This window comes from Lontra canadensis, unplaced genomic scaffold, assembly GCF_010015895.1.
Source record: "Lontra canadensis isolate GAN:19392208 unplaced genomic scaffold, GSC_riverotter_1.0 scaffold1, whole genome shotgun sequence".
NCBI lineage: Eukaryota > Metazoa > Chordata > Mammalia > Carnivora > Mustelidae > Lontra > Lontra canadensis.
The window spans coordinates 6,842,223-6,856,925 of record NW_022630995.1 but is presented as its reverse complement, the minus strand read 5'-3'; the positions used below and the strand labels follow the sequence as shown (position 1 = coordinate 6,856,925).

General features: G+C 47.4%; 1 protein-coding gene across 2 annotated transcripts in view; it reads right to left on the bottom strand.

Annotated features, from left to right (window-relative positions):
- PPEF2 (protein phosphatase with EF-hand domain 2) overlaps positions 1-14,703 on the bottom strand; it is a 29,064-nt gene that overhangs the window by 5,781 nt on the left and 8,580 nt on the right. The window contains exons 7-12 of one of the 2 annotated variants that reach the window (XM_032838326.1): positions 13,192-13,358; positions 12,675-12,711; positions 12,435-12,584; positions 7,547-7,885; positions 4,616-4,801; positions 2,947-3,089 (exon numbers count right to left, since the gene is read on the bottom strand). In XM_032838326.1, the coding sequence (XP_032694217.1) occupies positions 2,947-3,089; positions 4,616-4,801; positions 7,547-7,885; positions 12,435-12,584; positions 12,675-12,711; positions 13,192-13,358 (1,022 nt within the window). The remainder of the gene's footprint in view (positions 1-2,946; positions 3,090-4,615; positions 4,802-7,546; positions 7,886-12,434; positions 12,585-12,674; positions 12,712-13,191; positions 13,359-14,703) is intronic. The other variant, XM_032838406.1, reaches the window with a different exon arrangement.

Genomic DNA, 14,703 nt, shown 5'->3' with positions numbered 1-14,703 from the left:
TTCAAAAGAAGAAGGAAGGAAGGAAGGAAGGAAGGAAGGAAGGAAGGAAGGAAGGAAGGAAGGAAGGAAGGAAACTTGTACCTACCTCTTAGGATTGTGAAGATTAAAAAAGTCAGTTCATATAAAGCACTTAGAAGAAAGCCCAGCACATTGAAAGTGCTTAGTAAATGGTACCTGTTATCATGCTAATATGTTTTCCTTATAATTTGTTATTATGTTATATAGACACAAGGCAAGATTTATGAATAATGAAATGACATTAATTAAGTTTTCTCATTCTTACTGGATCAAAAGAGTAATCCTGGGCACAACACGAGGCCCAAAGTAAGTATTCAATAAAGATGTGTAGTTGAATGAATAAAAAGATAAGAAGAGATAAAGGGAAAGAAAAAAAAGAGATGAAGGTAAATATATACTTTATCCTGCCTCATTGAGGAACCAGCCATTCTATAAATGATGACCAGATAACCTATCGTTTTGGGGGCTAACAGTGACAGACACACATGAGCGCGTGCACGTGCATGAACACACACACACACACACACACACACACACACACACACAGAGTTTCAATCATGTTTGATGAAAATCGTCCTTGCAGTTTAAGGCGTTTAGCAGAATAATCCTTAAGCAGCCGCCGTAGACCCCTAGGAGAGTGTGAACTTCCTAAAACTCATCCCTAAATGTATGGGTATGTGAGTGTATTTGCTTTTTCTGGAGGGAGTTCATTGTTTTATCAAAGAGTCAAAGAAGTATGGGACTCCCTGGGGCACCTGGGTGGCTCAGTCGCTTAACCATCGGACCCTTGGTTTCGGCTGAGGTCATGATCTCAGGGTCATGAGACCGAGTCCCACATGGGGCTCCACACTCTGTGGGGTGTCTGCTAGAGATTCTCTTCCTCTTCCTCTGCCCCTCCCCTGTTTGTGTGCACTCTCTCTTCAATTAAAAAAAAAAATAAATCTTAACCAAAAAAAGAAGTACGGGACTCCTTCTCCTCCCAAAAGTTTTAAACAACCGGTTTGACAAAGCATTTAAACCATCTCCTGTTACGTTATCATCATCCATCATGAGCACTCAGGGATGTAGTGTGGTGATGCTCTCAGGCCGCGTCTAGACGGACAAGGCTCTCTGTTTCTACATTAAGCAGCCAACAGTGGCCGCTAGCTAAATGCAGAGCTCTGCGTGGATTGCCTCAGTCCTCCAAAACCCACTGAGGAAGGTCCTATTATTACGCCCCTTACAAAGTAACTAATGCACGGTCCCGTAGCTAATAAGGGGTGGGACCAGCAACCAGTCTTGACAGGTGAACTCTAGGCAGGTCAGACTATTATTGTGAGGTGTGGGTGTGAAGCCAGAGGAGATGGACGACGAATGAGTACTCTTGTAAGAAAAACACACAATCCTGAGTTTACGGACCCCGAGCCATCAACTCTGGGTGGTCAGAGACATTTCCCCCTCACTCCCGCTCCAGGGAGTTGACGCTGTTGGACAAGTGATCGCTGGGTAAATTAGCTGACGTTTACTTGCTTTCATAAAGCCAATGAATATTTCCAAGAGCTCTTTAATCATGTTATTAAAACATATTCCCTATAGGCTTCCCTACAGTGACTTCTTTCGTAGCGACGACACCTAAATCCCGTGGAATCGGGCACTGCAGGTGCGCGGGGCCCATGCCCGGAGATCCTGCTTGGTGGGGCTGTGGGGGGTCCAGGTGCCTGAGTTTTGGCAAAACTCCCCTTTGGTGATGGATGCCTCCGCACAGTAGGTCTGACTATCACTTAATAAGTTTAAATTCTCATATAAAACATCTTCTTAAGTGATGCCAGCTTTGATTTTCTAACAAGTTGAGTGTTTCATAACTCCAGATATTTAGTAACTCAAGAGTGGTTTAAAATAAGGCCTTTTATAGCACTCACACTAGCAGATGTTAAATATTAATGCAGTCTCTTTCCACTGGGTTTGTTAACTTTGGTTTGATTTCTAATTAGTTCATCTGATAATTAAAGAAGCTTGTTCCGTGGCACTAAAACTGCATCTGTTAGCAGCTTACGTACCCTGGGACCCTCTTCTTGGTGGGAGGCAGTACTGCATGTCCATTACGTGTCTGATTTCTGAACTAAGATGGCCTGGGCCAGGCTTGCCTTCCCTGTGTATTAGCTGTGGGACCATGGACCGGCAGATTTAACCTGTGTTCCTTAATGATCTCCTCCATAAAACTGAAATTCGTCTGTATTTCCCAAGTTCATTGTGAGACATTACGTATAAATTCTTTACAATAGCGCTTCGTGGGTGGGAAGCTCTCATCGAAGGTGAGAACTCAGAATCATCTCAACAGAAGCCATGCAAGTAATATTATACACGTCCGTCCCCAGGAAGAAAAAGGCACTGTCAACAAATGTGTGGACTGAATCCCATCTGTCAAATCCCTAGAAAACAAAGAACCATAGGCTGTGGCTTACGGGGTAAAACAAACCCTTTAAGGACGAGAGAAAACATAAGAGTGACCCTGGAAAGACTCGGTGGCCTGGTATATGGTTACCCAAGATGCCCCCATTGAGAATAACTTCTGAAGGAAGCAAATCTGTTGCTTCCATTAATGATGGGTAGGTGCAGATCTTAAAGTGTATGCAGAAGAAGAAAGAGGCCCCTGCTATGTCTGTTGTAGACCTCACTGCTGACATAGCTGAATTTCGTTGTTTTGTTGTTGTTCTAAGTAGGCTCCATGCCCAGCGTAGAGCCCCATGTGGGGCTTGAACCCACAACTCTGAGACGGAGACCTGAGCTGAGATCAAGAGTCAGACACTTAACCCACTGAGCCACCTAGGTGCTCCGTAAATTCTGAACGGTCACTTAGAATTTGGATGAATGTAAGGACGCTTGACACTTCAAAGTTTCTATAAACACCGTAATTCTGTTTTTCTGTAAATCGTTCATTAAAATTCTTACCTTTGCCTCATAGTCAGCATGTGGGTTGCCTTGTTCGCTTGATACTGCACGATGTGCGGGCTCAGGGCCGGCCCCAGCTTGACATAGGCCCCCCTGTTGCTGCCAACTTCATAGTAGTTGGAGGCAGAAAAGATGGTTAAGACCTGGACCAAAACAGAGAGAGAAAGCCTTCGGGTTCACTGAAGAATGCTTCACCCCCGATCTGATAGGGCCCAGCCCAGTCTCAGGGGCTCCCCTCCACCTTGACCTCACCTATGGCTCTTTTTACTTTTTTAAAGTCATAAATGCTAGTAAGGCAGGAGTTGTGATTCAAGCAATAATTTGAATTCTGATAGGACACCCACAACATGGTATCTTTTTTAAAAAGTTTTATTTATTTAGAGAGAGAGTGAGCACGAGAAGGGGAACACCAGCTGCAGGAGAGGCAGAGGCAGAGGGAGAAGCAGACTCCCTGCTGAGCAGGGAGCCCGCCCCGTGAGCCCCCAACTCCAGGTTCATGACCTGAGCCTAAGGTGACACTCAACCAACTGAGCCACCCAGGTGCCCCAAATAATGGGATTTCTTCCCATTTCTGTCTCCAGTACAGCAGCCAGGGTCAGACACAACGCTCCATTTAGGTCAACCAGAGGCGAGCTGGATCTTACAGTCAGCACCCGAGTTGTGAAAGCTGGTGTGAGGCCTCGTCGCAGAGCTTCCCACCGAGTCCTGTGTCCCCTAAGATGCCCTGTGAGAAAAGCTTCCACACTGTCCGGACATCGGGAAACGGTAGATACTGCGTCTCTTCTCGGAGAGTTACAAGACAGAGAGGAAAATGAAGGTTCTCGAAGTCCTGCAGTAGACAAACTTGGACTAACCAGACGTTTCGGAGATGAGTGGATCTCCCTCTTTACCCCCCGCACAGAAGCCTGTTCTCCTGCAGCGTTAGCTCTCCGGGCCATGCTCTCATCCCAGGGGCACTGGGCTGGGCAGACGCTGGATGATGAAGGTGCGAGAAGGTGAGGCAGGACATCGAACGCGCGCGCTCCTGAGAAGACAAGCCATCCGGCATCCCCGCTGGGGCGCAGTGCAGAAACCCTGTCACCCTGTCTTGTTTGAAATGCATGTCAGTGAGCGATGTGACTTCAGGGACGGAGATGCAGCTGGGAAAACCCCAGGTCGTATTTCTGTCCCAGAGATGGGATCATCTCTGCCCCTCTGTTCTCTCAGGGGACGGCTGAGTGGCAGCAGCAACCGGACTCTGAGGTTCGAAGAGGCTGCGAGGGGCGCCTGGGCGGTTCAGTCATTGCTCGTCTGCCTTCCGCTGGGTTATGATCCCAGGGTCCTGGGATCCAGCCCAGCCTTGGGGGCAGCGGTGGGGGGGGGTCCCTGCTCAGCAGGGATCCTGGTTCTCCCTCTCCCCTTCCCCCGCTCTCTCTCTCTCTCAAATAAATAAAAATAAAATATTTAAAAATAAAACAACACACTTTGAAAGCATTTGCCAATAAAAAAAATAAGATAAAGTAAACAAATAAGTAAAGAGGCTGTGAAAGTCAAGGGTAAGTGACTGTAAAGGACCTGGTTGCCCTGAGCAGGGGGGCGGGGCTGATTGTGAGCAGCGAGCACCTGAGCTTACCCAGGCTGGGAGGAGCAGGAGGGAGCACTCCCGAGCCACTGCCGACCGGGCGCCTACCTTGCGGCTGTGGCAGAACTCGTAGCCCTCAGGTTTGCACTCGTGGGAGCGGATCAGAAATTGCAGGTTGTGTTTCTGCAGCAACTGTTCTGTCACATTAGGTCCAAAATAACAGCCTCCTCCTCGAACGGTGTTGGCCTTGCAGCCGTCCTGGGCCATGGGATCGCTCCACAGGATATCGACCACCTGCAGAGACCAAGAGATGTTGCTTCCCTAAAATCTAGACAGAGATTCAGAGTCATTCCATGAAGACAGGAAGAGAAGGAGGAGGAGTGAAAGGTGGATGAGGAGAGGAAGAAGAGGATACAAATATTTGCATAAAAGTGAGTAATTGTCCATGGGATCAATATTTGATATGTGCTTATATATATATATTTTTTTTTAAAGATTTCATTTATTTATTTGACAGAGATCACAAGTAGGCAGGTGGCGGGGGTGGCGGGGAGGAAGCAGGCTCCCCGCTGAGCAGAGAGCCCAATGCGGGGCTTGATCCCAGGACCCTGAGATCATGATCTGAGCTGAAGGCAGAGGCTTAATCCACTGAGGCACCCCAATGCCCCTAAAAGATTTTATTTATCTGTCAGAGAAAGAGAGCGAGCACAGGCTGGGGGAGAGGCAGAGGGAGAGGGAGAAGTAGGCTCCCCACTGGGCAGGGAGCCCAACTCAGGACTCGATCCCAGGACCCTGAGATCATGACCTGAGCCAAAGACACTTAACTGACTGAGCCACCCAGGTGCCCTGACGTATGCTTATATTTTGAACCCCTGAGGTTCCAGAATTTTTTATTACTCAGAGGAGGGTGTATATGTGCATACTGTTTGACAAGCATGTTACCCACTTTCTTGGAGATAAATCTTAAATGAAAGCTCAGCATGTAAACCACATAACAAGCGAGAGGCTCTGGGAGAAATCTTCAGTTAGCTGAAGAGTGCTCTGGTCTCCTGGATGGTTGTCCTAAAGAGAAGGCAGAAGTCGTGGGCCTGGCAACATGATCTCTCACGCAGCCTTCAGAAGGCCCCAGCTGTGGTCCTGGGAAAGTACGATCAAATGCTTGTTCTTCAAGTCATCGCAGAACAGAATTCTCTCAAAAGAATTTGCAGAAGAGCTGAACAACATGTCTAGCAATTCAGGTTCTGCCCTTTTGTTACTATTCAGGAAAACACTGATGGCCAATCTTCTATAACTTACATGAAATAATGGGTGTATTTTGGTTGTTGACACTCAATACTTTCTAAATGTACTTTTGAGGGAAAAATGCATTTGATTCGTAAATATGGGAACATTATTATTGAGTCACATTTTGCAAAAAGAGAGATTTGCATTTATTTTAAAAGTTTGTTCTACGTTGAGTTGAAACCCAGGATGGCTAGCTCAGGGAGTGCGCCATCTTTCTCCTTGAGGTTTCCCGCCTCGGAGTCAGCTGCAACTCCTTTTTCTCACCACCGACCTTCCAATCAATCTGCAATCTGCTAATTTTAGCTCTTACCTAATTCTGAATTCTCTCCTTTTCTTTATTGGATGAACCATTAAAAAAAACAGCCAGGATTCTAGGTCAGAAATGGTTGAACACTAGCAAGTTCCCATAGTGCTACAAACGCAAGCTTACCACGTGATCTCCCACATGGATTATAAGCCCCCCACCCGCAGCCTTGCCCCCGCCGAAACGTGCCCTCCATGCAGCTGCCGGGGTCCTGGTTGGGCGAACACTGCGAGTGCCTACTCTGTATTCATCTTCCTCTTCCTTCCTCTAACAGAACTCCGATGAAGGGCCTCACTGAACCCTTGCTTTCCCAGTCTCCCCTGCAGTGGGGGACGGCTCTGTGACACACGTCTGGAGATTCTGGAAAAGCCTTTCATTGCCTGGTAACAGAGGTCCACAGGAGCTGCTCACCTAACCCGTCTGGCCTGGAGCTACAGTAGTCATCTTTCAGACACATTAAAAACAAAACAAAGCAGCGTGTCCATAATGACAGCCGAGATGCCCTTCAACGGACGAATGGATGAGGAAGATGTGGTCCATATACACTATGGAGTATGATGCCTCCATCAGAAAGGATGAATACCCAACTTTTGTAGCAACATGGACGGGACTGGAGGAGATTATGCTGAGTGAAGTAAGTCAAGCAGAGAAAGTCACTTATCATGGTTTCACTTACTTGTGGAGCATTAGGAATAGCATGGAGGACATTAGGAGAAGGAAGGGGAAAATGAAGGGGGGTGGAATCGGAGGAGGAGACGAAACATGAGAGACTGTGGACTCCGGGAAACAAACTGAGGGTTTCAGAAGGGAGGGGTGTGGGGATGGGTGAGCCTGGTGATGGGTATTAAGGAGGGCACAGAGTGCAGGGACCACTGGGAGTTATAGGCAAACAATGAATCGTGGGACACTGCATCAAATACTAATGCTGCACTGTACGGTGACGAACATAACAATCAAAAAACAAACAAACAAACAAACAGGGCGCCTGGGTGGCTCAGTGGGTTAAGCCTCTGCCTTCGGCTCAGGTCATGCTCTCAGGGTCCTGGGATCGAGCCCCACATCGGGCTCCCTGCTCAGCGGGGACCTGCTTCCCCCTCTCTCTCTGCCTGCCTCTCTGCCTACGTGTGATCTCTGTCTGTCCAATTAAAAACAAAACATCACAACAGCCTCCAGTTAGGTCCTGGTCACCCTCCGGCCCCAGGGAGGCGGGTCACTAAACCAGGTTTACTGGGGCAACAGAGCCCACCCGCGCAGCGCCCCCTCCTCTGTGAAACCGAAAGCTGGGAGCTGGGAGGCGAGTACTAACACCCTCCGGGGTGTCCTCGCCCCAGGGGGAGGGCAGGAGGTGGGGAAATGCCCTCATTTACACGGAGGGAAGAGACCCGCTCCGGTTTCGGAAAGCCCCGCCCGCCCCCCCCCACCGGCCCGGGGCGGCCCCCGCCCCCACCCACCTGCTTCCACTCCTGCCGGGTGGGCTCGGGCTGCTCGCGGGCTTCCGCGTCGGCGTCCGGCGCGGCTCGCTCCGGCTCCCCCTGCGCCCCGCTCGGCGCGCTGCCCCCCTGCTGCGGGCACCCGGGCAGCGCCAGGTCCACCGAGCGCCGCGCCCGCCGCACCGGCTCCGGAGCCGCGGGGCCGCCGCAGGGGAGGCTGGAGGAGCGGCCGGCTCGGGGCGCCCCGCCGGAGCCCGCGCGCAGGGGCAGGAACCACGGGGCGGGCCGCGCCGCGCCCGCCTTCTTCGGCGCCGGTTTCCCCTTCTCCTCTCTCGTTTTGCGCCTCAGGGTGGAGACGATCTGAAAACGTCCAGAGAAGATGCCGACGCTGGGACGACGCCGGAGGAGGCTGCTTGGGTTCCCCCCGCCCCCGGCCTCCAGGTCAGCGCCCCTCGCGCCGGGCCACACTCCGGCGCCGGCCCCGGCCCCCGGCGGCGGGCGCTCAGGGCTCGGGAAGCCTCTGGAAAGGCCGGGGCAGGCGGACGCCGCTGCGATGGTCCGGCGCCATCCGCGGGCCTGCATTTTCTGTGTTTGTATTTCCTCTTTCTAGCATTTCATACAGACTGAATTTTGCCAAAGTTCTGATCTGTGACCAGCTGGAAATGTATAAAACCTGGTCTTCACCACAGGTAGTTCGAGAAATCCCGAGCGCGGCCCCTGTTTCCTGTAGGAGCCCAGAGAATTTCAGCCCGGGATGGGAAAGGGCGCGTCCGTGCAGGTGAGCCTGCGTGGAGCTCCCTGTTCTTCAACCAAAGGAGAGGACGCGCAGCCGGTGAGAAATGTTGGAACAGGAAACGCTTGGTGCGTTGCTGGGGGAGACGCAGCGCTTCTCGGCCTCTCACAGGAATGCTCTTCCCTGTTGAGGAAGGAGGTGGGTGGGCGCACCCCTTTTCAGCCTGGGCCTAACTGGAAAGAGATTCTTTCGGCCAGAGAGACAAGACTGTGGTCCCTGTCACTGACGCAGAGGCATCACGGCACTGGGACCAGGTTGACTATGGAATCACGAGCTGAAAGAATTCTGATCACGGGCAACAGAGGGGTCAGGCCACAGAGCAGAGCTGTGGCATCTGGCAACCACTCGTGGTGTGCCTGAGTGCCACAGTGGAAACCAGGGGACACAACATTGCAAGGATATCAACGACAGAGGTCTGGGCCACAACGGGAGCTCTCTGCACGCGCATGATCAAAGAACGAGAACTTTCTGTACATCGATGTAAGGACTGTGATCCAAGGAAGCCATGTCTTGGTGTGGACTGGCCTAGGGCAAGGACAAAGGACGCTCAGAGAAGGTCAGCCGAACCTGCATGATGTTTCAAGAGGAAACCAGATAGAAGAGAACAGAACAGAGGTGTTCTCTAACTCTGGACAAGCCCTAATGATTTGCTAGGCGGCTGAGCCCCAGGCATGGAGAGTGAAAGGCCACCAAGCGTGAATGGACTGGTAACCCCCTCCTCCTCTCCTTGTTGCAACTCTGACTGAGGGCCAGACAAGCAGCCCCACCCCTGTCCACCGTTGGGTGACTTTATTTTAAGGATGTTATTATCTGCCGTCAAGAGGCATCGATAAATGATATTTAAGGAGAATAACAGTGTTTATATGTATTGGGCCCTTTTTAATTGGGCGCTATGCTGGGCACTTACCATGAATTCACTGGTTCATGCCACTGCTATGAGACTGCATCTTTATTCATGGTTTTACAGGAATTCATTGATTAGTATCCCCCTCCCCACCCCCCCACCCCCGAGATCCTCATTTATAGTCCAGATGAGAAATGGGAGGCGCAGTATCACTGAAACATTATCAGGCTTGAATCCAGATAGCTGACTCCGGGGCTCCTACTTTTGTGCTTGTCCCTGCACTCAATAGAGATGGTGACACCTCCCCTCCCCAGAGCTTTGCAAACCAACTACTAGGAAGGTAGCTTTTTGCTAAGCTACAGAAAAGAAACCATTCTTCAGCAAAACTTGCCGAAGTCCCTACTTCTCCTGTCTGCATTAAATGTGATTCCTCCCATGAGAGCATCTGCCTTATTGTGACTTGCTGTCTCTCCCTCCGACATAGATACAGAACAGAATGTTTGAATTTAAAAAAAAGTGAGGTACCAGACATCATGCAGAATTGACAAAGGAAGTACAAAGAGCTAGTTTTAGGTCTCTTGGGCCCCTCTCCTCCATGAAGAACATGAAACAGTTGAGATTATGGAGAAGCAGAGACAGGATTTATAATGAGGATTTTTGGAGGAAGCTGTTGAAAATGCTGCAGGCACCCCCTCTTCCGCCTCTGCCAAGGAGTTATCCTTTCCCCTTCCAATACTGAGTCTGTGGGTGCAGGGACATGCATCTCATCTTACAGTAACCAGACCACAAGAAGCCATAGCCAGACCTTGACAGATAGGACTCGAATCCAGAAACCCTGGGCTGGATGCAATTATTGGATGAGACTGAGTGTGGACTCCATTGGGGAGGGGATGAACATGGCTCTACGTGTGGAAAGCAGGGTGTGCATGGAAATTTGGGGAGCAACAGGGACAGACCAAGGCAGAGTATGGCTACCTAACACCTGTCCACTCTTCTGCCTTAGAAATAGAAACCCAGATTCTTACAGATGCTACCTGGAATGAAAAATACACCTTCCAACCTGCCTTTCAGCTAAATGTTAACATATGACAAAATTCTGAACAGAAATAGGAACAAAAATTTTGTGTACATCTGAATGTCCTTAAAGGGAAGAAACATGCCTTTCTTCTACTCTCTAATCTATGGTGCTGGAACATGGTCACAATGGCTGGAGCTCAGGTAGCCATAGTGGGCCATAATGCCACACAGGGGAGCAACAAGAAGGCAGGAAACAGGGCTAGTGACTTTGTGGTGTTACTCTACCAGCCCTGGACTGCTTGCTTCCAGTGTTTATTTACAGAAGGAAGAGATAATCATTAAGCCATTGTCATTTGAAGTTTTCTGTCACTTCAGCCAAAGGCAGTTAATACCATTTCCACTTAAGTTCAAATTTTGTAAAGCACATGCACACACATTTTCATTAATCCTCCAAACATCTAGGATATAGTCATTCATATTCCTATAGGATACATTCAGAAACTGAAGTTATAATAAATAACTTTTTCAAGGTAATATTCTGTAAGTAGGAGAAACAGAATTTTTTTCCATATCTATCCAACTGCATGGGCCATGGTGTTACCACTTGCCACGTCTACTCAAGGAAAAAAGAACATATTTCCCTACTTCAGTATCTGTGTGGCAGAATACCACTTCCCCAAATCTATTTTCCCCTTCTTTGCCATAGGAATGGAAACCCCAACTTTTGTGCTAGGCATGTGGCCAACCAGAAAGAAGATTGCATTTCCAGCCTCCCTTCCGACAAGGTGTAGTCATGGAACTATTTTCTCAACAATGGCATGAGAGCAGAAGAGATGTATGCAACTTCTTTCCTGTGTCCTTAAAGGGCAGGAAAATTTTTACCCCCTTCCTTCCTCTACCCTATTGCTTGGAACACAGATGTGGTGGCAAGCCATCTTGGCCTGCAAAGATGAGGGCATGGGAAAAGACACCCTAAGGATAGCAGAGTAACAAGACATAAGAAGGCTTGGTTCTCGGATAATCTAGTAAAATGAAGCTGCCTTACCAGCTACGACGTGCATGCTCCAAGGTTCAAACCCAGGTTTGTCTAATTCCAAAGCCATGCTCTTTCGTTTATGTCTCATATAATACAGACTTAGATTAATTAGAGTTGCCCAAAGCACACTGGCTTGGTGGTGAAGAGTTCTCTGTCTTTGAAACTGCTTGGATGAATGTTGTCAAGGATATTGCAATAGGGATTCCTGCGTGTGGAAAGGGGCAGTTGGAGTACCAGAAACCATAAGACACCATTCAAGTACAAGAGCCTATGATTAAATGAAAATGGAATCTTTGTTTTCTAAATTTTTACTTCCAAAGTGGAACAGAAAATAGAGATGTGCATATTGGAGTTTAGTGTATTTCTTCTCTCATTCCCTCCTCCTGCTGGTGCTTGTGAACTCCCACGGGAGGCAGCATCTGGTTATCTCTGCATCTCCCCTACGTCTTTCCCTGCACAAAGTAAGCATTTTAAACACAGTTGTTGGGGCGCCTGGCTGGCTCAGTGGGTTAAGCCTCTGCCTTAGGCTCAGGTCATGATCTCAGAGTCCTAGGATCGAGCCCCGAATCGGTCCCTGCATCAGGCTCTCTGCTCAGCAGGAAGCCTGCTTCCCTCCCTCTCTCTGCCTGCCTCTCTGCCTGCTTGTGATCTCTCTCTCTCTCTCTCTCTGTTAAATAAACAAATTCTTTAAAAAAAAAAAATAGCTGTTGAGTTTAATTTGCACTTGATCTTAGCCAAAAGGCCGAGAAGCGATATCTGTTAGGTTTAATTTGGAATTGATCTTCATCTATCTGCCAATAGTATCCTCCCAGCATGAAGTAGGCACTCACACACATTGGTTGAGTTTAACTGAGTTATTTGAGAAATGGAGGCTCTCCACGTGCAGTGCTGGAGGGGTATTAGAACTGTCTAGATCAGGGATGGCAAATAGAAGGCTCTCATTGCCACTCCCCACTCTCACGTCCATAGCAAACATCATAATGGATCACAGCATACTTGCTCCTTGCCCCCAGATGTGGATTCTTAATCTTTCTCCTTTGAATGGTTTAATGGCTTCTCTTGACAGCCCTTAATAGTCACCCAGAGTCAGCATGAAAGACAACATTTGTTTTATGCGCCCTTGTGAGACTGGATTAAATTATTACCAACTGGGTTGTTATTATTATTAACTGGGTTAAATTATGGTGAAATACGCACTACTTCATTACTCAATCAGTACCTTGTGCCTGTCTAGTTTAGCCAAAAGCTCCAGGTCAGTCGTGTCTGACACTCCGCCATGAAGAATCAGGACTTTCTCATCAACCAGAGTGGCCAGAGGAAGCCAACAGAAAACATCTTGCAGTGTTTTTAGTATTTTCTTGCCATGTGTCTGGAAAATGATATTAGGAAGATACTAAGTTTCGAATGATACACTCCACATATCTGAACTAAGAATTTTTTGCTTTCAAAGGTCGCCTACCTTATATTTATGCATCACTTCCTTGGTAAAGCCATATCTAGATTAAAAGGAAAAAACAGATATTGTATCAGTGACAACTGTCATGCTATATGACATAGTTTAGTTAAACATAGTTTAATTTAAACATAGTTTAATGTTTATAAAAATTCATATTCTATATACATATACTTAAATATACAGAAAAGAGACTGAGGAATAATTGCCAAAATGCTTACAATTGTAGCATTATCTCAGTTCAGGAAATTATGGGATATTTTTATTTTCATCCTTTTGCTTATCTGTATTTCTTACCTTTTCTAAAGAGTATGGATATGTGAAAAACATTTAATGGTTTTATTAGGAGTAGGATAACGTGTAAGTTTTAAAGAAATATTTTAAATGTCCGACATTGTGCATTCCTTTATAAAATTGGAAAACTGCTTTTAAAAGGCACCTAACACCTCAGAAGCTCTAAGAAAATAACTTTTTATGTAACCACAAGTAAACATCAAATACCCAAGCGTGTTTGGTTTGTTACCGTAAGTTCACCATATAGTCCTCATGGTTTCCTCGGTTGAGATGGAACTCTGTCGGGTAGACCAACATGAAGGCGAAAAGAACCATCAGGATCTCTACTGAATCCTTGCCTCGGTCCACGAAGTCACCATTGAAGACATAGGCCCTCTCTGGTGATGGGAGGCCATTCTTCCCGATGAGACAACAAGTCCGAGAGCCAGCAACAAAGGAAGGGAATAGGAAATCAGGACGAGCTGGTGTGTATTTGACAGCTAATGTCAAATTGAACACCAAATCTGTGTTTTCTGGCTCTCCTGCAAATGTGAATTGTCAATTAAAGCTGGAATTATTTTTTTACTGGTTTTACAGTTCCTTTCTAGCAGGGCTGAGGTTTTGACATCCTCATCAAAATAAGTGCTTTTTACAAAGCCAGAGTCTTGCCATGTGGTATGGGCAAAGGACGCTAAACTTGTGACTGAAAAGCCAGTTTTAAGTTTTGGCCACAGCATCTTTTTTTTTTTTTTAAGATGTTTTCATTTATTTGAGAGAGAGAGAGAGAGCACATACACCCATAAGCAGGGGAAGGGACAGGAGAGGCAGAGAGAGAATCTTAAGCAGACTCCCCACTGAGTGCAGAACCCAACTCGGGGCTCAATCCCATAACCCAGAAACCATGACATGAGCCAAATCAAGAGTCAGACCCTCAACCTACTGAGTCACCCAGGGACTCCTGGCCACGATATCTTTAGTAATAACAACAATAGCAGTCAGATTCCTCAGGATTAAACAAAACATTAAGTGGGAAGATGCCTTGGGAAGCACAGTATATATAAAGCGACATTACATTAGTAGAACATTCATCTATGTTGTTACATGTTCTACATTTTATAACTAAAAATGGATAAGAAAATAGCTTTCAGGTGCTTTGATAATCACCTTTTTTTTTAAGATTTTGTTTATATTTTGAGAGAGAGTAAGCAAGAGAGAGAGAGCACAAGCTGGGGAAGGGAGGGCGGAGAGGCAGAGGAAGAAGCAGCTGAGCAGGGAGCAGGGAGTCCGATGTGGGACTCGATCCCAGGACCCTGAGATCATGACCTGAGCTGAAGGCAGACGCTTAACTGACGGAGTCACCCAGGTGCCCCAATTTTCTTTATTTGGGGAAAAGGAAATCAATCACTAAATAATGATTTGTTCTCTTTTTTAACCTCAGATCTTTTTTTTAAAAAGATTTTATTTATTTATTTGACAGAGAGAGATATAGCAAGAAAGGGAATACAAGCAGGGAGAGTAGGAGAGGGAGAAGCAGGCTTCCCACGGAGCAGGGAGCCTGATGCGGGGCTCGATCCCAGAACCTCAGGATCAGGACCTGAGCTGAAGGCAGACGCTTAATGACTGAGCCACCCAGGTGCCCCTATTAACCCTAGATTTTCAAAACAGTTTACAAAAGCATACTAAAATATAATACAGTGCTATCTTTTATATTATGTATTTGCCACTATGTATTCTTTTTTAATAATTTAAAATAATATTTTAA